The 23,556-nt window shown below is 45.1% G+C and overlaps 1 protein-coding gene across 1 annotated transcript in view; it reads left to right on the top strand.

The window, feature by feature from the left end:
- Positions 1–3,297: 3,297 nt before the first annotated feature.
- KDSR (3-ketodihydrosphingosine reductase) overlaps positions 3,298–23,556 on the top strand; it is an 82,595-nt gene continuing 62,336 nt past the window's right edge. The window contains exons 1-2 of the mRNA XM_077269750.1: positions 3,298–3,680; positions 5,343–5,432. Of these exons, the coding sequence (XP_077125865.1) occupies positions 3,573–3,680; positions 5,343–5,432 (198 nt within the window). The 5' untranslated portion in view covers positions 3,298–3,572. The remainder of the gene's footprint in view (positions 3,681–5,342; positions 5,433–23,556) is intronic.

The following is a 23,556-nucleotide window of genomic DNA, read 5'->3' as shown; positions in this document are numbered from 1 at the left end:
CACACACAGCCCTCCATGCAGAATAATGATCCTACATACAGTATAATGGCCACACACCTCACCATGCTGTATAATGGCCCCCATTAGCCCTCCAAACAGTAAAATGGCCCTCAAACAGCACTCAATACAGTATGATGGACCCCACAAAAATTTTCACACTGTATAATTGCTTGCATACAGTAAATGACCCCCACATAGCCCTCCATAAAGTATAAAGGCTCCCACACAGCCCTCACAATATTATAATATCCCCCACATAGCCCTTCAAATATAATAGTTCCCACGTAGTCCTCCATATAGTATAATGGGCCCCATAGTCCTTCATATAGTACATTGCACCGCATAGTCCTCCATACAGTATAATATACTCCCCATAGTACTCCATGTAGCATAATGCACCCTCCATAGTCTTCCATACAGTATAATGTACCCCATAGTCCTCCATACAGTATAATTCACTACCCAGAGTTCTCCATACAGTATAATGCACCTCAGTCATCCAGATAGTTTAATGCATCCCATAGTCCTCCACACAGTATAATGCACCCACCAAAGTCTGCCAAATTGTGTAATATACCCCATAGTCCTACATACAGTATTATGGCCACCAAAATGTACTTTCTGATTTAAAAAAATATAACTGCTCACCCCTCCTCCTCGTTCCCCCCCCCGCTCCTGTCTCTGAAGCGAGAGTTCTGAAGCTCCCAGTTGATGCTCCCTCTCTCATCATTTGTTTCAACTGTATCGGCATTCGGGATACCGATACAGTTGAACATGCGATGACAGGTGGGAAGCCCGTGCCGGTGCTGGCAACACCCCCGTCTCATGGTGGCCGCATGGCTTGCCTCCATCTGTGGAGCGCCACTTATCATTGTGTATTACAAAGTGGGGGCATCAATCTGTGGGGGGGGTGGGAGTGCTGTGGAGACAGACTGTGTAAGAGGCACTATGGCAGCATCAGACAGTGTGTCGGTCATTATGGGGGCATCAGACTGTGGGTGAATGCATTGTGTAGACATCAGACTGTGTGTGAGGGGCACTGTAGGTCATCAGACTGTGTGAGAGGGGCACTGTGGCACACCTCCCAACTTCTGAAGAAGGCAAAGAGGGACAAAGGTTTCGGCGCGCTCAGTGCGCCACAGCAAATTTTAGACCATGACCCTGACCACACCCAGTTCACAACTAGTCACACCCATATCCACTCCCCAACCACACCCATTTAGCACTGTTGATCACACTGTTTCATAAACAATAACTATAAACAAAAAAATATGGCCACACAGGGCTCCATGCTGTATAATGTCCTCACATGATGCTCCATACTGTATAATGGCCTCACATGATGCTCTATACTGTATAATGGCCCCACAGTGTTCCATACTGTATAATGGCCTCACATGATGCTCCGTACTGTATAATGGCCACACATGATGCTCCATACTGTATAATGGCCTCACATGATGCTCCATACTGTATAATGGCCTCACATGATGCTCCATATTGCATAATGGCCTCACATGATGCTCCATACTGTATAATGGCCCCACATGATGCTCCATACTGTATAATGGCCACACATGATGCTCAATACTGTATAATGGCCTCACATGATGCTCAATACTGTATAATGGCCTCACATGATGCTCCATACTGTATAATGGCCACACAGTGTTTCATACTGTATAATGGCCTCACATGATGCTCCATACTGTATAATGGCCTCACATGATGCCCCATACTGTATAATGGACTCACATGATGCTCAATACTGTAAAATGGCCACACATGATGCTCCATACTATATAATGGCCTCACATGATGCTCTATACTGTATAATGGCCCCACACAGTGCTCCATACTGTATAATGGCCACACATGATGCTCCATACTGAATAATGGCCTCACATGATGCCCCATACTGTATAATGGACTCACATGATGCTCAATACTGTAAAATGGCCACACATGATGCTCCATACTATATAATGGCCTCACATAATGCTCTATACTGTATAATGGCCCCACACAGTGCTCCATACTGTATAATGGCCACACATGATGCTCCATACTGTATAATGGCCACACATGATGCTCAATACTGTATAATGGCCTCACATGATGCTCTATACTGTATAATGGCCCCACACAGTGCTCCATACTGTATAATGGCCACACATGATGCTCCATACTGAATAATTGCCCCACATGATGCTCCACACTGTATAATGGCCTCACATGATGCTCCATACTGTATAATGGCCTCACATGATTCGTACAGTATAATGGCCCCACATGATGCTGCGTACAACCCTAACCAAAAACCTAACCCTAACACACCCCTAACCCTAATTCCAACCCTAACTTTAGCCCCAACCCTAACCCTAATTTTAGCCCCAATCCTAACCCTAACTTTAGCCAAATTCACTTTAGCTCATCTCTAGGGGGCGATCAGCGGGGCAGGGGGGTGATCACCGGGGGCAGGAGGGGGCTGTCAGGTGCGGGGGGGGGGGGGCAGAAGAGATGCAGCATCAGATGGAGATGGAGAGGCGGAGATGGAGCCAGCAGCAGCAGGGGGGTGATCAGGGGGGAGGGAGCGGACCTCACCCGACCCGCAGGAACGGGATCCCACCATGACACCACATAGGCGTCACAGGTCCGATTGGTACCGACTTTCATGACGCCTACATGGCGTCACAGGTTGGGAAGGGGTTTTAAAGTGGCAGTACATTTAGTCTGAGGTGATGCGGGAAAAGGAGGATCCCAGCCATGACAGCGGGACAGAGTCTCAAAATCGGGACTGTCCCGCTGGATCCGGGACGGTTGGGAGTTATGACTGTGGGGACATCAGACTGTGTGTGAGGGGCACTGTGCGGACATCAGACTGTGTGTGAGGGGCACTGTGCGGACATCAGACTGTGTGAGGGGCACTGTGTGTGGGTGAATTCATTGTGTAGACATCAGACTGTGTATGAGGGGCACTGTGGAGACATCATAATGTGTGAACGTGCATCTGGTGGTCTGAATCTGTATGTTGGGCCATGAAAGTGCTATTGTAGTGAACTGGTACCGTACATTAAAGGGGTTCATTAGGGGAACTGTTTTGTGAGGGGGCACGAAGAGGACTGGGTGAAGTTAGTGTTGTGTATTCTGCGCCCCGCAGTAGTGGCCTCTTTCCTGTCATCACAGTTGGGAGTTTTGGTTTCTGTAATAATTTCCATTCCAACAGCTAATAGCTATTGTAATTTTCAGTTCTGCCACTAGATGGCAACATAAGAGCTCCCACAAGCTGCTAGTAGAGAGAAAGAACCCTCTTGACGGCAGAAAAGTGCCATATAAACAGGAAGAAGCGCGGGAGGCGGGGTCAGTACGGACACGGCTCTGCTGGAGGTGCACGCTGCACAGTGTAGCCGGGGCTGGCTGCTGTCCTGCGTCAGTCGTGCTGTCTTCCCTCTATGTGTCCCCCCCGCTGCACGAGCCTAGTGACACCCTTCGTTGCTGCCTCCCCAGGCTCACCCCGCTTCCCCCCCGTGTGACCACCTTTGTTCAGGCTGGACTCCCTCACTCAGTCGGTCATGCTGCTGCTGGCCGCCGCCTTCTTAGTGGCGTTCGTGCTGCTGCTGTACATGGTGTCTCCGCTCATCAGTCCCAAGCCCCTGAAGCTGGCAGGTGCCCATGTTGTGGTGAGTGCGGGCTGAGGTGGCGCGCTGTGTGACGTCACGGTCCCTCTGTACATACCTGTGGCACATAGAGGTGCTGATCATAAGGGGGTTGTTGTCCTTGTTGTGTCTGATCATGGCTCCCACACACTTGGGTATTATACTCTTGTTGGAATAGATCCTGGGGCTCAATATGGAAACCCTTGTTCTTACCCATCTAATACTACATGTGCAGCACACAGTGCGGTGGTGGCATCACGTCCTGCACATCCTCCGGCGCCTGTAGTCACACATGTAGCTTATGTTTACAATGTAGATACTATGGCACTACAATGATGGCCCTTGTTAAAGGAAATCTGTCACTCCCAAAATCAAGGGTGAGCTAAGCCCACTTATCTACATCATTCTGTAATGCTGTAGATAAGCCCCCGATGTATCCTGAAAGATGAGAAAAAGAGGTTAGATTATACTCACCCAGGGGCGGTCCCGGGACCTCCCATCTTTTACGATGACGTCCTCTTCTGGTCTTCACGCTCCGGCGCAGGCGTACTTTGCCCTGTTGAGGGCAGAGCAAAGTACTGCAGTGCGCAGGCGCCGGGGAAGGTCAGAGAGGCCCAGTGCCTGCGCACTGCAGTACTTTGCTCTGCCCTCAACAGGACAAAGTACGCCTGCGCCAGAGCCGCAACCTGAAGACATAAAGAGGACGTCATCTGATGAAGATAGGAGGCCCCGGACCACAGCGTGAATGCCCCAGGTGAGTATAATCTAACCTCTTTTTCTCATCTTTTAGGATACATCTGGGGCTTATCTACAGCATTACAGAATGCTGTAGATAAGCTCCTGATGCCGGTGGGCTTAGTTCACCCTCGATTTTGGGGGTGACAGGTTCCCTTTAAAGCTGAAATAAGGAGACTTGCACATCTTGCTGTATAAATCTCACGAGATCCCCTGGAAGCTGACCTGCAAGTTGGCTTTTTAGCTGCAGCAGGCCGGTGGTGCATGGATGCTTTGCAGATTTGTCAGTAGGACGTACGCCCCATTTATTGAAGATCTATTGGCCTCATAAAACCGCTGCGCTCCCATTGCAGTCTGTATAGTGGCCTGGAGCAATAACATGACCTCTGTAGTGATAGTGTGCAATTGACAGGGGGACACACACTATACAGAGATACAGAGAATGGCAAGGTCCAGATGGGTTTTTATAGGGGCATCAGGGTATTGCTGATTTGATTATACAAGTATCTGCACTTATATATGTTGCTGTGGATTCGTACAAAAGTCTGAGTGAAAATCCATTCTTCCTATCTGAATAAAGCCTCCTTCAGACGTCCATGCATAGACTGTCCAGAGTCTCCTGACCCAAACTTGACAGTCTTGGGAATATATGAGGCTGTCAAGTTCAGGACTGGCATCACTGTCTGTACGCAGACCTTGTAACACTGACATCTGAATCAAATTTTGATGGCAAGCACTTGGATTTCGGCATCGCATATCTATTGGGAAAATCTGTTTTTTAATAGTCGTCACATCCATTACAAAACTACCCAAGGACCGTATGATACGTAATCATAACAGATCAAAGTTGGAGCTAGGACTTTGCAGTTTGGGTCTTAACAACGCACATAACAATCGTGTTTCTCGTTTAGTTAATTGTATTTTTTTTTCTTTGATTTCTCTTAAAAATAGGTGACTGGTGGCTCGAGTGGTATTGGGAAATGTATTGCAGTTGAATGTTTCAAGCAAGGCGCTTTTATTACTTTGGTTGCTCGTGATGAGGTAAGATTTTATTGATTGTTCTTTACTTACATTTATACTTTGTACTGTGAACTCAGACGGCAGCTGGAAATATAGCAGAAATGTAACTCCAGGCAAAAACTGAGTATATTATTTATTTATATAGCACAATTGATTGCTGTACATGAGCAGAGGTTACATACAAATTACAGATATCACTTACAGTAAGCAAACTAACAATTACAGACTGGTACAGAGGGGCGAGGATCCTGCCCTTGCGGGCTTACATTCTACAGGATGGTGGGGAAGGAGACAATAGGTTGATGGTTGCAGGAGCTCCGATGTTGGTGATGCGGTATCTTCGGTAGTGGTGAGGAGGCTGCGGGATAAATGCATGCTGTAAGCTTTCCTGAAGAGGTGGGTTTTCAGGTTCCGTCTGAAGGATCCGAATGTGGTTGATAGTCGGTTGTGTTGATGCAAAGAATTCCAGAGGATGGGGGATATTCGGGAGAAGTCTTGGAGGCGGTTGGGTGAGGAGCGAATAAGTGTGGAGGAGAGAAGGAGGTCTTGGGAGGACCAGAGATTACGTGAGGGAAGATATCGGAAGATTAGTTCAGAGATATATGGTGGAGACAGGTTATGGATGGCTTTGTAGGTCAGTATTAGTAATTTGAACTGGATACCCTGAGGGAATGGGAGCCAGTGAAGAGATTTGAAGAGGGGGGAAGCGGAGGAGTAGCGAGGAGGGAGATGAATTAGTCGGGTAACAGAGTTAAGGATGGACTGGAGAGGTGCAAGGGTGGGTGTTAGCAGGGAGGCCACAGGGGAGGATGTTGCAGTAGTCGAGGCGGGAGATGAGGGCATGCACAAGTATTTTAGTAGGTTGACGGTTGAGGAAAGGACGGACTCTGGAGATATTTTTGAGCTGGAGGTGGAAAGAGCTTGGGTGCAGTTTGAAGGACAGGGCAGAGTCAAGGGTTACTCCGAAGCAGCGGACTGGACTTCCGGTACAGGGGAAAGCCTGATGTCGTTAATTGCGATAGATAGGTGAGGTAAGGAAGATCTATGAGATGGAGGAAAGATGAGTTCAGATTTGTCCACATTGAGTTTGAGGAAGCGAGAGGAGAAGAAGGAGGATATAGCTGATAGACACTTCGGGATTCTGGACAGCAGAGAGGTGACGTCTGGGCCAGAGAGGTAGATCTGAGTGTCATCAGCATAAAGGTGGTACTGGAATCCATGGGATTTTATGAGTTGTCCCAGGCCAAGTGTATAGATTGAGAAGCGTAAGGGTCCTAGAACAGAGCCTTGGGGGACTCCAACAGAGAGGGTGGGATGAGGAGGTGGAGTGGGAGACGCTGAATGTGCTTTTGGAAAGGTATGAGGATATCAGGATAGGGCGAGGTCTTTGATTCCAAAGGAAGAGAGGATCTGCAGTAGTAGGCAGTGGTCAACTGTGTCGAAAGCAGAGGACAGGTTTAGAAGGAGGAGTATATAGTATTGTCCGTTAGCTTTGGCTCTAAGTAGGTTGTTCGAAATTTTGGTCAGGGCTGTCTCAGATGAGTGATGGGGGCGGAAACCAGATTGTAGATTGTCAAAGAGCAAGTTAGATGAGAGGTGGGAGGAAAGTTCAGCGTGGACGTGCTGCTCCAGGAGTTTGGAAGCGAATGGAAGCAGCGATATTTGGCGATAGCTGGACATAACAGTTGAATCGAGGGTTGGGTTTTAAGGATAGGCGTGATTGTGGCATGTTTGAAAGCAGAAGGGAAGGTGCCAGAAGTTAGTGATAGGTTGAAGAGGTGGGTTAGGGATGGGCTAAGAGTGGCAGTGAGGTTGGGGAGGAGATGGGATGGGGTCGAGCGCACAGGTGGTGAGGTTCGATTTGGGGAAGAGACAATTAAGCCCCCCTTCAGTGATGTTGGATAGGGAGGTTATGGGGTTTGGGCATTGGTCTGGTAAACAAAGGGGTTGTGGTGGTTAAACAATGAAGACTTGCCTTGTTTGGTCAATCTTATTTTTAAAGTGTGTGGCAAAGTCCTCAGCAGAGATGAGGGAGGTTAGAGGGGGCAGTGGGGGGGTGGAGGAGGGGGTTAAAAGTTTTGAATAACTGTTTGGGGTTGTACGATAAGGAAGATACGAAGGTTGTGAAGTAGGCCTGTTTAGCAGAGGTGAGAGCAGATTTGAAAGCGAGTGTTGCTTGTTTGAATGCAGTGAAGTCATCTTGCAAATATGTTTTCTTCCAACGTTTCTCTGCAACCCTGGACACTTGCCGGAGCTTTTTAGTGGTGTTATTGCGCCAGGGTTGTCTATTGATACATCGTACTCTGCCATGAACGAGAGGCAACCGTGTCAATAGCTGATGCGAGAGTGGCATTGTAGAAACAGTGGCACTATCCTACCCCTGGCATCCATATCCTCACTCCACGACACAGACAGTCAGAGAGTGTGTGGGTTTCTGCGGGGGTGAGCATGTTGCTGGACATGGGTGACTGGTGAGGAGGACAGGGATGAGAAAGTGAGTAGATGGTGGTCGGAGAGAGGGAAGGTGGTGAAGTTAGATAGCAGAGACGGGTGAAGACCAGGTTTAGTGAATATCTGTGTGGGTGGCTGCGGAGGACCACTGAGTAAGTCCAAAAGTTGAAGTAAGGGACAGAAGTTTGGAGGTTTTTGACTGAAGGGAGGGTATCAGTGGGGATGTTGAAGTCACCCATGATGATGGTGGGAATGTCAGCAGAGAGAAAGTGAAGAAGCCAGGTGGAGAATTGGTCAATAAAGGCCGGGCCCTGAGGTCAGTATATGACGGCCGCTTGGAGGTTGGAGGGAGAGTATATGCGGAAAGAGTGGACTTCAAAAGAGGGGAGGGTAGAGGTGGGAATGGGTTAAAGGTGCAGTTAGAAGAAAGGAGAAGACCCACTCCTCCACCATGTCTGTAGCTGGGGCGAGGGGTGTGGGTGAAGTGGAGGCCGCCGTAACATAGCGCAGCAGGGGAGGCAGTGTCAGAGGGTGTAAGCCATGTTTCTGTGAGGCCGATGAAGGCAAGCTTGTGAGAGAGAAAAAGGTCATGAATCACATGAAGCTTATTGCAGATTGAGCGGGCATTCCAGAGTGCTCCAGAGAGAGCGAGCAAGGGGGTGGGCGTCAGGGGCACGGGTTTTATGTTGGAAAGATTTTTGTAGTTCATATTAGATAGGTAGCGGTAGGAGAGGGGTAGTAATAGGAGTTATGAGCTGTGGGGGTCCAGGATTGGGAGATATGTCGCCAGCAGTGAGGAGAAGCAGAGAAAGGGAGAGCAGGTGGGAGAAGGAGAGTGGGCGGCTTGTTTTATTAGGACAGATTTGAGGTTGAGGAGCAGCTCAGCAGAGGAGGTCAGGTGGGGAGGAAAGAGGGAAGGGGAGATGATTATTTGGTTAGAGGGTGTTGGGGTTTGTGGATAGCGAACGAGAGTGAGGATTAGTGGAGCAAACACTGTAAGGGCGTATGTAAACATGATGGAGTAAGATGGGTTAATAGAAAAGCTAGATACAAGTAATAAGAAGTGCTTACTCAGCAGACATAACCAAAAGAGACAGATACATAGAGTGGGGTTCTGGCGCCTGCCGTGACTAACTGCCGTTGAAATAACTGCACTTCACAATACTTTTGCTGCCGGGAGACGCGTGCCTCCCTAGAATGCTACTAAATTTATAGGGCTAAGTAGAGGATAAGGTGAAAGGGATTGTGGGAGCTGATTTAGGATGAATTGGCAATTGGCCAACACACCAGTGGAGGTTAGATGATCAAAGGCAATGGGCCTGGCTACATCCATATGCTATAACACCTTGCACCAGATAACATCTCCTGTGGCCCCAGCATGGATACACAGTAGTGAGTACAATGCAACAAATGGATTTGGCACACATTCAGCAGGCACTGTTATATACCATTAAAGGGAATGTTGCAGGATAAGCAGCAGATGACAGCAAGCAGATATTGTACCATTAAAGGGAATGTTGCAGGATGATAAGCAGCAGATGACTGCAAGCAGGTATTGTACCTTTGTGAAGAGAGGAAGTATTATATCCACATCACCCTGACTGTACCACCCACCTGATTTAAAGGGAACCTGTCAGCAGGTTTGTGCTCAGTAAACTACAGACAGTGTCAGGTTGGTGCCGTTATACTGATTAAAATGATACCTTGGTGGATGAAATCCGTCTTGTGGTTCTTGTTTAATCTTTATGTACAGTTAATGATATGCTCATGCTCTGGGGCAGCCTGTGGGGGAGGGGGGTCTTTACGTGGTGCTCTGTTTACATATTCATCTGTATGGCTTCTGACAGGCTACCGATCCCTCACTGACCTGCCTGCTATTTTACCTACTGCTTAGAATATTGTGTGTGTGGGGGGGGATGAACATTCATCACACAGGCGGCGGTGCCTGTGCTGTAGCATGGTACAATGGCTAATAAGCATATATGCATTTATTTATTTGGTCATATAGTATGGTGTGGAGAAAAAAAAATGGCTTCATAAAAATGGCTGCGGCCTGCGCAATAACATCTACTGTGTTCATAAATACCAAAAAAAAAAAAAAAAACGTCAGGCTATATGTAAGGGACCACCACTTGAATATTTACACAATTATATAAATTTTTTATTTGTCAACCAAGGAAAAACAAACACCACACTATTAAAATCACTTAAAACCAAATTTGATCATGGGTTTTACATAAGGAACCACCCCCCTGGACATGGTTGTGATGGGAAGCAATATGCAAACAAATAGAAGGATGTAATAGTACATTCGGCAACAATAAAACAACTGTCATGAAAGCAGATGAGAATAATCTCACTAGAGAAATATCACCATTATATTAGTCACACATAGGTATGAGAACATGGCACAGCTCGCAGCATGATTAATAATAGACTTCAAATAATTTACAGGTCATGTACGGGTACACTCTAGCTGCTAGTCAGCCTTTTGAACATAACATGACAGAAAAATATATAAATATACGCCGAGTGAATCAAAAAGGGTCAAATATTCTCTAAGGATGTAGCAGTAGTATATGTGTGCAGACAACTACAAAAGTCCAGAGACTGCTATAGGGGATTATGCCATTCCCTTTTTACATAGAGGGATACACCTAGAGCATGCAAATGACACAGTCAAATCAATACATAGATTGAAAAAAGATTATTTAGCTAGGTGAGCCCGCATCATAAATACAAGTAGTCCCTAGAACATGAAATGTTTATAAAGGGGCAGAGATGATCAACTGCAACCAATCACAGAGTCCAAATAAGGCTCTGTGCATGGGAAAGAATATACGAAATACGAAAAAGATATATACGAAAAGAATATATATGGAAGCAGCATAAAAAACCGCATAACAAATGATGCCTATACCACCAAATTTTTAGAGATATCGCTATAGAATATGACCATGTTACCCATCACCCAAAAGTCCAGGGGGCATGATAGATGCTACTGCGCAGGCGGCGCCATCTTAATCGAGCCATTTAAAAAAAAATTTTTTTAGCAAAGTCACAGTGCCTGCACAGTAGCATCTATTTGAATGAAATAGATGCTATTGCGCTGGCTCCATTTTGATGAAAAATTTTTTTTTCTCCACACAATACTACATGACTAAATCATAAATTAATATATGCAATTTATCCATTGCATCGTGCTACAGTGCCGGTCCCTGTGTGATGAATGTAATTTCTTTTTTTCCCACACAATATTCTATGCAGTATGTAAAATAGGGGGCAGATCAGTGAGGGATCAGTGACCTGTCAGAAGCCATACAGGTGAATATCTAATCGGAGCACCACATAAAGGCCCCAACCACAGGCCGCCCCCGGAGCACAACAATCTCATTAATTGAAAACTACATATACAGATTAATCAACAACCACAAGAAGGATTTCATCAACCCAGGTATAACATTAATCAGTATAACATGCCGATCTGACACTGTCTGAAGGTTAGAGTACAATCCTTGGGACAGGTTCACTTTAACCCCTTCGTGCCATGCGGCATTAGTGCCAGCCGCAGTACTAGTACGGCGCCCCGATCACCGCGGTCTCCCGCTGCGCGCCGCGGTGATCGGGTGCGGGTGTCAGCTGTATATGACAGCTGACACCCCGCAGCAATGCCCACGATCGGCGCTGTCGCCGATCGCGGGCATTTAACCCCTCTGATGCCGCTGTCAATAGTGACAGCGGCACAGAGGGGGATCGCGCAGGGACGGGGGCTCCCTGCGCTCTCCCACCGGAGCAGCGCGATGAGATCGCGCTGCTCCGGTGACCTGGAAGGAGTCCCCGGATCCAAGATGGCCGCGGGACTCCTTCCGGGTCATGAGATGACCCTGCTTGCCGGCGTCTGCTGAGAATTCCTCATAGCAGGCGCCGGCAAGCCTCTGCAGTGTGCCTGTCAGATCGATGATCTGACAGAGTGCTGTGCACACTGTCAGATCACCGATCTGTGATGTCCCCCCCTGGGACAAAGTAAAAAAAATTTTTCCACATGTGTAAAAAAAAAAAAAAAAATTCCTAAATAAAGAAAAAAAAAAAAAAATATTCCCATAAATACATTTCTTTATCTAAATTAAAAAAAAAAAATCACACAATAAAAGTACACATATTTAGTATCGCCGCGTCCGTAACGACCCCACCTATAAAACTATATCACTAGTTAACCCCTTCAGTGAACACCGTAAAAAAAAAACGAGGCAAAAAACAACGCTTTATTCTCATACCGCCAAACAAAAAGTGTAATAACACGCGATCAAAAAGACGGATATAAATAACCATGGTACCGCTGAAAACGTCATCTTGTCCCGCAAAAAAAAAGCCGCCATACAGCATCATCAGCAGAAAAATAAAAAAGTTATAGTCCTCAGAATAAAGCGATGCAAAAACAATTATTTTTTTATATAAAATAGTTTTTATTGTGTAAAAGCGCCAAAACATAAAAAAATTACATAAATGAGGTATCGCTGTAATCGTACTGACCCGAAGAATAAAACTGCTTTATCCTTTTTACCAAACACGGAACGGTATAAACGCCCCCCCTAAAAGAATTTCAGGAATTGCTGGTTTTTGTTCATTCCGCCTCCCAAAAATCGGAATAAAAAGCGATCAAAAAATGTCATGTACCCGAAAATGGTACCAGTAAAAACGTCAACTCGTCCTGCAAAAAACAAGATCTCACATGACTCTGTGGACCAAAATATGGAAATATTATAGCTCTCAAAATGTGGTGATGCAAAAACTATTTTTTGCAATAAAAAGCGTCTTTTAGTGTGTGACGGCTGCCAACCATAAAAATCCGCCCAAAAAACGCTATAAAAGTAAATCAAATCCCCCTTCATCACCCCCTTAGTTAGGGAAAAATAATAAAATGTAAAAAAATATATTTATTTCCATTTTCCCGTTAGGCTACTTTCACACTAGCGTCGGTACGGGGCCGTCGCGCTGCGTCGGCCCGACATACCGACGCATACTGTGCAAGCGCCGCACAGCGGAGGCAGCGGATGCTGTTTTTCCACGCATCCGCTGCCCCATTGTGAGGTGCGGGGAGGTGGGGGCGGAGTTCCAGCCGCGCATGCGCGGTCGGAAATGGTGGACCGTCGGCACAAAAAAAGTTACATGTAACGTTTTTTGCTGCCGGCGGTCCGCCACAACACGACGCAACCGTCGCACGACGCTTGCGACATGTGTCAATACGTCGCTAATGTTAGTCTATGGGGAAAAAACGCATCCTGCAGATGACTTTGCAGGATGCGTTTTTTCGCCAAAACGACGCATTGCGACGTATGCAAAAAAACGCTAGTGTGAAAGTAGCGCTAGGGTTAGGACTAGGGTTAGGTTAGGGTTGGGGTTAGGGTTTCAGTTAGAATTGGGGATGTTTAGGCACATCAGGGGCTCTCCAAACGCGACATGGCGTCCGATCTCAACGTGTTTGTTTGCGTTAAGAACGCATGCGTTTTTATAGAAAAAAACCAGAACACACACTGAAAAGTCACCCACCACCATCAAGGTGAAAAAGGGATCCAAACCCTAACCCTACCCCTAAACTCACCCCTAACCGTTTAATGAACATTTTCTGACAGTCATAGTGCCACGTCTTTCAGTGCCACGATATTTCAGTGAAATACGTGGCACTGAAATATCGTGGCATTTACGTGAAATACGTGGCACTTATATACGTGGCACTTATATACGTGGCACTTATATACGTGGCACTTATATACGTGGCACTTATATACGTGACCACTGAAATATTGTGGCACTTATATACGTATATACGTATATAAAAGTATTTCAGTGCCACGTATTTCAGTGCCACGTATTTCAGGTTAGGGTTAGGGGTAGGGTTATTTGGTTTTTTCTTGTTTTCTTGTGTTTTTCTATAAAAACGCATGCGTCTAAAAAACGCATGCGTTTTACCGCGTTTACATGCGTTTTTTCACACATGCGTTTTTTAAAAAAACGCATGCAGATAAAAACGCAAGTGTGAAACCAGCCTTACCCTTGGGAAAATAAAAGCATGGGGGCTAAAATATAATTTTCGTGGAAAAAAATATATTTTTTATTTTCGCGGCTCTGCGTTATAAACTGTAGTGAAGCACTTGGGGGTTCAAAGTTCTCACAACACATCTAGATAAGTTCCGTGGGGGGTCTAGTTTCCAATATGGGGTCACTTGTGGGGGGTTTCTACTGTTTAGGTACATCAGGGGCTCTGCAAATGCAACATGACACCTGCAGACCAATCCATCTAAGTCTGCATTTCAAACGGCGCTCCTTCCCTTCCGAGCTCTGCCGTGCGCACAAACAGTGGTTCCCCCCCATATATGGGGTATCAGCGTACTCAGGACAAATTGGACAACAACTTTTGTTGTCCAATTTCTCCTGTTACCCTTGGAAAAATAAAAACGTGGGGGCTAAAATATAATTTTCGTGGAAAAAAAAAAAATCTTTTATTTTCACGGCTCTGCGTGATAAACTGTAGTGAAACACTTGTTGGTTCAAAGTTCTCACAACACATCTAGATAAGTTCCGTGGGGGGTCTAGTTTCCAATATGGGGTCACTTGTGGGGGGTTTCTACTGTTTAGGTACATCAGGGGCTCTGCAAATGCAACATGACACCTGCAGACCAATCCATCTAAGTCTGCATTTCAAACGGCGCTCCTTCCCTTCCGAGCTCTGCCGTGCGCACAAACAGTGGTTCACCCCAATGTATGGGGTATCAGCGTACTCAGGACAAATTGGACAATAACTTTTGTGGTCCAATTTCTCCTGTTACCCTTGGGGGAAAAAAAATTGCGGGCTAAAACATCATTTTGTGGAAAGAAAAAATGATTTTTTTATTTTCACAGCGCTACATTCTAAACTTTAGTGAAACAACTGGGGGTTAAAAGTGCTAACCACACATCTAAATAAGTTCCTTAGGGGGTCTTCTTTCCAAAATGGTGTCACTTGTGGGGGTTTCCACTGTTTAGGCACGTCAGGGGCTCTCCAAACACGACATGGGTTCCGATCTCAATTCCAGCCAATTTTGCATTGAAAAGTCAAATGGCGCTCCTTCCCTTCCGAGCTCTGCCATGCGCCCAAACAGTGGTTTATCCCCATATATGAAGTATCAGCGTACTCAGGACAAATTGCACAACAACTTTTGGGGTCCAATTTATCCTGCTACCCTTGGGAAAATAAAAAATTTGGGGCAAAAAGATCATTTTTTGTGAAAATTAATATAAATTTTTTTTTACGGCTCTACATTATAAACCTGTGAAGCACTTGGAGGATCAAAGTGCTCACCACACATCTAGATTAGTTCCTTAGAGGGTCTACTTTCCAAAATGGTGTCACTTGTGGGGGTTTCCACTGTTTAGGCACGTCAGGGGCTCTCCAAACACGACATGGGTTCCGATCTCAATTCCAGCCAATTTTGCATTGAAAAGTCAAATGGCACTCCTTCCCTTCCGAGCTCTGCCATGTGCCCAATCAATGGTTTACCCCAACATGTGGGGTATCGGCGTACTCAGGACAAATTGTACAACAACTTTTTTGGTCCAATTTCTCCTGTTACCCTTGGTAAAATAAAACAAATTGGATCTGAAGTAAAAAGTTTGTGAAAAAAAAGTTAAATGTTCAATTTTTTTTAAACATTCCAAAAATTCCTGTGAAGCACCTGAAGGGTTAATAAACTTTTTGAATGTGGTTTTGAGTACCTTGAGGGGTGCAGTTTTTAGAATGGTGTCACTTTTGGGCATTTTCTGTCATATAGACCCCTCAAAGTCACTTCAAGTGTGAGGTGGTCCGTAAAAAAAATGGTTTTGCAAATTTTGTTGCAAAAATGAGAAATCGCTGGTCAACTTTTAACCCTTATAACTCCCTAACAAAAAAAAATTATGTTTCCAAAATTGTGCGGATGTAAAGCAGACATGTGGGAAATGTTGTTTATTAACTATATTATGTGATATAACTCTCTAATTTAAGGGCATAAAAACGAAAAATTTGAAAATTGCTAAATTTTCATAATTTTCGACAAATTTCTGTTTTTTTCACAAATAAATGCAAGTCATATCGAAGAAGTTTTACCACTATCATAAAGTACAATATGTCACGAGAAAACAATCTCAGAATCACCAGGATCCGTTGAAGCGTTTCAGAGTTATGACCTCATAAAGTGACAGTGGTCAGAATTGTAAAAATTGGCCGTGTCACTTAGGTGAAAACAGGCTTTGGGGTGAAGGGGTTAAAGCAGTTAAAGGTGTATTCTAATGTTTTGTTGCTTCCTCCCCGCCTTCTGGTTGCTGGGGGTACGCTCCTAAAGATTGTCAGTCTGGACCAGCAGCTTGGCCGTGTTGCTGGTGTGACCAGTGTGCTCTCCCATGCTGCTAGCACAGGCATATTGGAGAGGCACATGGCACACAGTCTGTTTGGATTCAGTGATCGGGCCTGCGTCACAGTGGTGTGAGCAGGTTGGAAAGCATGGAGACTGCAAGCTGCACTCTTAGCTATAACTCAGGAAATGAGCTATAGAATTTAGGAATAAAAACTGAGATTTTTTAATTAGGTAATTGCAAAGTTAATGTTTTTACAATTTCTCTGCAACTTTACTAATTTAATAATCTCTTACGGCCACCCCTTTTAATCTAAGGGTACCGTCACACATTGAAATTTTCATCGCTGCGACGGCACGATTCGTGACGTCGCAGCGTCGTATAATCATCGCTCCAGCGTCGTAGACTGCGGTCACACGTTGCAATCACGACGCTGGAGCGATGCCGAAGTCCCCAGGTAACCAGGGTAAACATCGGGTAACTAAGCGCAGGGCCGCGCTTAGTAACCCGATGTTTACCCTGGTTACCAGCGTAAACGTAAAAAAACAAACCGTACATACTCACCCGTCGGTGTCCTTCAGGTCCCTTGCCGTCTGCTTCCTGCTCTGAGTGCAGCCGTACAGTGAGAGCAGAGCGCAGCACCGCTGTGATCTGCTCTCACTTTCCGGCCGGCACTCAGAGCAGGAAGCAGACGGCAAGGGACCTGAAGGACACCGACGGGTGAGTATGTACGGTTTGTTTTTTTACGTTTACGCTTGTAACCAGGGTAAACATCGGGTTACTAAGCGCGGCCCTGCGCTTAGTTACCCGATGTTTACCCTGGTTACAAGCGAAGACATCGCTGGATCGCTGTCACACACAACGATCCAGCGATGTCAGCGGGTGATCAAGCGACGAAAGAAAGTTCCAAACTATCTGCTACGACGTACGATTCTCAGCAGGGTGTCTGATCGCAGTAGCGTGTCAGACACAGCGATATCGTAACGATATCGCTAGAACGTCACGAATCGTAACGTCGTAGCGATGGAAATTTCAATGTGTGACGGTACCCTAACCGTGATCTATGCTGCAGTATATTTACTTAGCAAATCTGTTTAAACTGTCCTGTACCCTCAGCAAATACGCGATGTGTCAACATGCCCTATACGTTTATCTAGGGATGATCTGGCCATCAGTGTTTTCTCCACTTTGTGTTCTTGAAAAAGTAATAGACACATATGATGATGCACAGACCCACACTGGGCGCAATGAAGAAATGTTGGCAAATATAAAGCATACAGCTGTTTATGATAATCCACTATCAATACCTGTGAATTTTGTAGGGATAGAGTACTAAGCTGTCAGATGTGTTAGGGTACTGTCACACTATACGATTTACCAACGATCACGACCAGCGATACGACCTGGCCGTGATCGTTGGTAAGTGGTTGTGTGGTCGCTGGGGAGCTGTCACACAGTCAGCTCTCCAGCAACCAACGATGCCGAAGGCCCCAGGTAACCAGGGTAAACATCGGGTTACTAAGCGCAGGGCCGCGCTTAGTAACCCGATGTTTACCGTGGTTACCAGCGTAAAAGTTAAAAAAAACAAACAGTACATACTTACATTCCGGTGTCTGTCCCCCGGCGTTCTGCTTCTCTCCACTGTGTCTGCGCCAGCCGGAAAGCAGAGCGGTGACGTCAGACGTCACCGCTGTGCTCGCTTTCCGGCCGGCCGGCGCTCACAGTGCAGAGAAGCAGAACGCCGGGGGACAGACACCGGAATGTAAGTATGTACTGTTTGTTTTTTTTTACTTTTACGCTGGTAACCACGGTAAACATCGGGTTACTAAGCGCGGCCCTGCGCTTAGTAACCCGATGTTTACCCTGGTTACAAGCGAACGCATCTCTGGATCGCTGTCACACACAACGATCCAGCGATGACAACGGGAGATCCAGCGACGAAAGAAAGTACCAAACGATCTGCTACGACGTACGATTCTCAGCAGGGTCCCTGATCGCTGCTGCGTGTCAGACACTGCGATATCGTATGGATATTGCTGGAATGTCACGGATCGTACCGTCGTAGCGACAAAAGTGCCACTGTGTGACAGTACCCTTAGCCTTACTGGCAAAAGGATCAGGGATGTAAATTCAATGCACCCTGTCCACCATTATGTCAGGAGGCCAGATTTCATGGGTCTGTCTGCCATCATTTGCAAATGAGGTGAAAACTGTCTACTAATACACAGCTCTCTTAGGTGGGAGAGTTGCTTAGCCATCCTTTCATCCATATTTCACTATCTCGCACCCAGGATAGATTTAGTGCAGCAGTATTCAGTAATGTCAGTCTTCAACAAAAACATTATTTTTGCAAAAATATTCAGCCAATCTGAATGTGGCAGCTTTATTTTCTGCAGTATGTTACACACCTGCCCAACATACAAAATTATAACAGATTGGTAGGGGGATAGTATAGAGTCCCATGGACACTAACGTTCAAGTGCCATGCATTACCCGTAGCAAGGGCGGACACTGACAGCTTGGGGCCCCTGTGCAAGAAATGTGTCTGCTCCCCCCTGCCCGGTACGCTGCTTATGATGAGGGCAATCTGGCAATGTGACCCCTTAAGTGTCGGGCTCCGAGAAACAAGCCAGATCGCCCTCATTATTACTGCCCTGCTACTGTGTAGCTCCTGTGAGCTCCTGCACCTCTAAAAAAAAAAAAAAAAAAAATGTGTGTATACATGTATATACGTTTTTCTTTACTTAGCTGCTTTTTTCTTGCCATAATACAAATTCTAACAGTCTATTCAGTAGGACTATCAGCTGTGAATCCACCAGACTTCTGCACAACACAACAGATGGTCCCACCCCCATTTATAAAGCAAGAAATCCCACTTATTAAACCTGACAGGGCACAGCTGTGAAGTGAAAACCATTCCTGGTGACTACCTCTTGAAGTTCATCAAGAGAATGCCAAGAGTGTGCAAAGCAGTCATCAAAGCAAAAGGTGGCTACTTTGAAGAACCTAGAATATAAGACATATTTTCAGTTGTTTCACACTTTAAGTATATAATTCCACATGTGTTAATTCCTAGTTTTGATGCCTTCAGTGTGAATTTACAAATTTCATAGTCATGAAAATACAGAAAAATCTTTAAATGAGGAGGTGTGTCCAAACTTTTGGTCTGTACTGTGTATATATATATATATATATATATATACAGGTCCTTCTCAAAAAATTAGCATATAGTGTTAAATTTCATTATTTACCATAATGTAATGATTACAATTAAACTTTCATATATTATAGCTTCATTATCCACCAACTGAAATTTGTCAGGTCTTTTATTGTTTTAATACTGATGATTTTGGCATACAACTCCTGATAACCCAAAAAACCTGTCTCAATAAATTAGCATATTTCACCCGTCCAATCAAATAAAAGTGTTTTTTAATAACAAACAAAAAAACCATCAAATAATAATGTTCAGTTATGCACTCAATACTTGGTCGGGAATCTTTTGGCAGAAATGACTGCTTCAATGCGGCGTGGCATGGAGGCAATCAGCCTGTGACACTGCTGAGATGTTATGGAGGCCCAGGATGCTTCAATAGCGGCCTTAAGCTCATCCAGAGTGTTGGGTCTTGCATCTCTCAACTTTCTCTTCACAATATCCCACAGATTCTCTATGGGGTTCAGGTCAGGAGAGTTGGCAGGCCAATTGAGCACAGTAATACCATGGTCAGTAAACCATTTACCAGTGGTTTTGGCACTGTGAGCAGGTGCCAGGAAGCGTGAAGTGCTCCAAAATCTCCTGATAGCTAGCTGCATTGACCCTGCCCTTGATGAAACACAGTGGACCAACACCAGCAGCTGACATGGCACCCCACTCCACTGACTGTGGGTACTTGACACTGGACTTCAGGCATTTTGGCATTTCCTTCTCCCCAGTCTTCCTCCAGACTCTGGCACCTTGATTTCCGAATGACATGCAAAATTTGCTTTCATCAGAAAAAAGTACTTGGGACCACTTAGCAACAGTCCAGTGCTGCTTCTCTGTAGCCCAGGTCAGGCGCTTCTGCCGCTGTGTATGGTTCAAAAGTGGCTTTACCTGGGGAATGCGGCACCTGTAGCCCATTTCCTGCACACGCCTGTGCACGGTGGCTCTGGATGTTTCCACACCAGACTCAGTCCACTGCTTCCTCAGGTTCCCCAAGGTCTGGAATCGGTCCTTCTCCACAATCTTCCTCAGGGTCCGGTCACCTCTTCTCGTTGTACAGCGTTTTCTGCCACATTGTTTCCTTCCAACAGACTTACCATTGAGGTGCCTTGATACAGCACTCTGGGAACAGCCTATTTGTTGAGAAATTTCTTTCTGGGTCTTACCCTCTTGCTTGAGGGTGTCAATGATGGCCTTCTTGACATCTGTCAGGTCGCTAGTCTTACCCATGATGGGGGTTTTGAGTAATGAACCAGGCAGGGAGTTTTTAAAAGCCTCAGGTATCTTTTGCATGTGTTTAGAGTTAATTAGTTGATTCAGAAGATTAGGGTAATATGTCGTTTAGAGAACCTTTTCTTGATATGCTAATTTATTGAGACAGGTTTTTTGGGTTATCAGGAGTTGTAGGCCAAAATCATCAGTATTAAAACAATAAAAGACCTGACAAATTTCAGTTGGTGGATAATGAATCTATAATATATGAAAGTTTAATTGTAATCATTACATTATGGTAAATAATGAAATTTAACACTATATGCTAATTTTTTGAGAAGGACCTGTATATATATATATATATATATATATATATATATATATATATATATATATATATATATATATATATATATATATATATATATAATGTGTGTATACAGTTCTGTCCATATATATATTTCGACAGAGACAACATTTTTCTAATTTTGGTTATAGACATTACCACAATGAATTTTAAACAAAACAATTCAGATGCAGTTGAAGTTCAGACTTTCAGCTTTCATTTGAGGGTATCCACATTAAAATTGGATGAAGGGTTTAGGAGTTTCAGCTCCTTAACATGTGCCACCGTGTTTTTAAAGGGACCACAAGTAATTGGACAATTGACTCCAAGGCTATTTCATGGACAGGTGTGGGCAATCCCTTCATTGTCATTCTGAATTAAGCAGATAAAAGGCCTGGAGTTGATTTGAGATGTGGTGCTTGCATTTGGAAGGTTTTGCTGTGAAGTAAACATGCGGTCACAGGAGCTCTCCATGCAGGTAAAACAAGCCATCCTTAAACTGCGAAAACAGAAAAAAAACATCTGAGAAATTGCTACAATATTAGGAGTGGCAAAATCTACAGTTTGGTACATTCTGAGAAAGAAAGAAAGCACTGGTGAACTCATCAATGCAAAAAGACCTGGGCGCCCACGGAAGGCAACAGTGGTGGATGATCGCAGAATAATCTCCATGGTGAAGAGAAACCCCTTCACAACAGCCAACCAAGTGACCAACACTCTCCAGGAGGTAGGTGTATCAATATCCAAATCTACCATAAAGAGAAGACTGCATGAAAGTAAATACAGAGGGTTCACTGCACGGTGCAAGCCACTCATAAGCATCAAGAATAAAAAGGCTAGACTGGACTTAGCTAAAAAACATCTAAAAAAGCCAGCACAGTTCTGGAAGAATATTCTTTGGACAGATGAAACCAAGATCAACCTCTGCCAGAATGATGGAAAGAGAAAAGTATGGCGAAGGCGTGGTACAGCTCATGATCCAAAGCATACCACATCATCTGTAAAACACGGCGGAGGCAGTGTGATGGCTTGGGCATGCATGGCTGCCAGTGGCACTGGGTCACTAGTGTTTATTGATGATGTGACACAGGACAGAAGCAGCTGAATGAATTCTGAGGTATTCAGAGCCATACTGTGCGCTCAGATCCAGCCAAATGCAGCCAAACTGATTGGTCGTCGTTTCATACTACAGATGGACAATGACCCAAAACATAAAGCCAAAGCAACCCAGGAGTTTATTAAAGGGAATGTACCGCATTTGTAGATCGTTAATAAATCACTTTAATGTAGCATAACATGTTGCTATAACCAAGTTTTAAATGCATGTGAAACAGATTTCGTGTGTTATATGAGTTTAAAGAAGGCACTGGGGGCTGACATCTTGGTTTCACAGCAGTTTACGACACTATCAGTGCCATTTTACGGCACCCCATGGACATAGGGTCAGCGCCGGTCTATTATCTCCTATCTCTTAACATTGCAGCAGCATTAGCAGTGAGCTGGGCACGTCTCTGTGGGCTGCACAATTCACTGCTGTAGGTGTGACTAGCCGCCATTTTATTATAGCCCAGTGCTTTCTGCCGAGCTCCACTTGCTCTCTATCGCAGGAGAGAAGCACTCACTGGAACTGGAGGATGGAGAGTGGGGAGTGCGGGTGATTTACCTCCCTGCTCCTCTGTACTCCAGGCACTGGGCAGACATCCTCTGCTCTCACACGCTGCCCTCCCTGGGTGCTTCTCCTGCTCTGTCTCCGCCTCCTCACACACAGTCCCGGAGATCTCCGGTAAGCTGCATTCACAGCCTGCAGAGAGGGAGCTCGCTCTCCCATCAGTCTTTCTCAGCCATACCAATGTATCTCTTCCCTCCCTCCATATTGCCTGGTCATTCACTGCAGACCTGGATCTCCTTCTTATCTTACTGAGGGATGAGTCAGACAGCTCTGCTCAGATAATGCTGCTCCATACATAAACACCACATGTCTTCACTTTTCCTCTAGTCCACCATGCTGCTGAGCCCACTGTGTTCTGCTCTTTTGTAAACTCTGTAGCTGTGTTTCTGATGCAGTAACTACTGGTGATAGCAGATCACAGGGCAGTCACACACAAAATGGCTCTGCCCTGTGATGCTGCTCTTCATTCTGCCCCAGGGATATTAGACCACCCAAAAGGGGAGGGAAATGGTGATGTCAGCAGTTACTGCCCCAATTTTCCAGCTAACAGTAAAGCTGGTAAGTCTTACTATAGCTGCTTGAGGTCTAAAACGGAAAATGCTCCCCCTAGTGGTCAATATATATATTTGTAAGAAAATATATAATATTTTTCATATAGAAATGTTTGCAAACAGTGCAAACATTGCATTAATACATTTTCTTTACTATTTTAAGCTTAATTTCACAAAAAAAACAAACTACAAAAAAAAAACTGTTGGCACCTTCCCTTTAAAGCAAAGAAGTGGAATATTCTTGAATGGCCAGGTCAGTCACCTGATCTCAACCCAATTGAGCATGCATTTTACTTAAACTTCAGACAGAAAGGCCCACAAACAAACAGCAACTGAAAACCACCGCAGTG

The sequence above is a fragment of the Ranitomeya variabilis genome, chromosome 6, assembly GCF_051348905.1.
Source record: "Ranitomeya variabilis isolate aRanVar5 chromosome 6, aRanVar5.hap1, whole genome shotgun sequence".
NCBI lineage: Eukaryota > Metazoa > Chordata > Amphibia > Anura > Dendrobatidae > Ranitomeya > Ranitomeya variabilis.
This window is presented reverse-complemented; position numbering and strand designations above follow the sequence as displayed.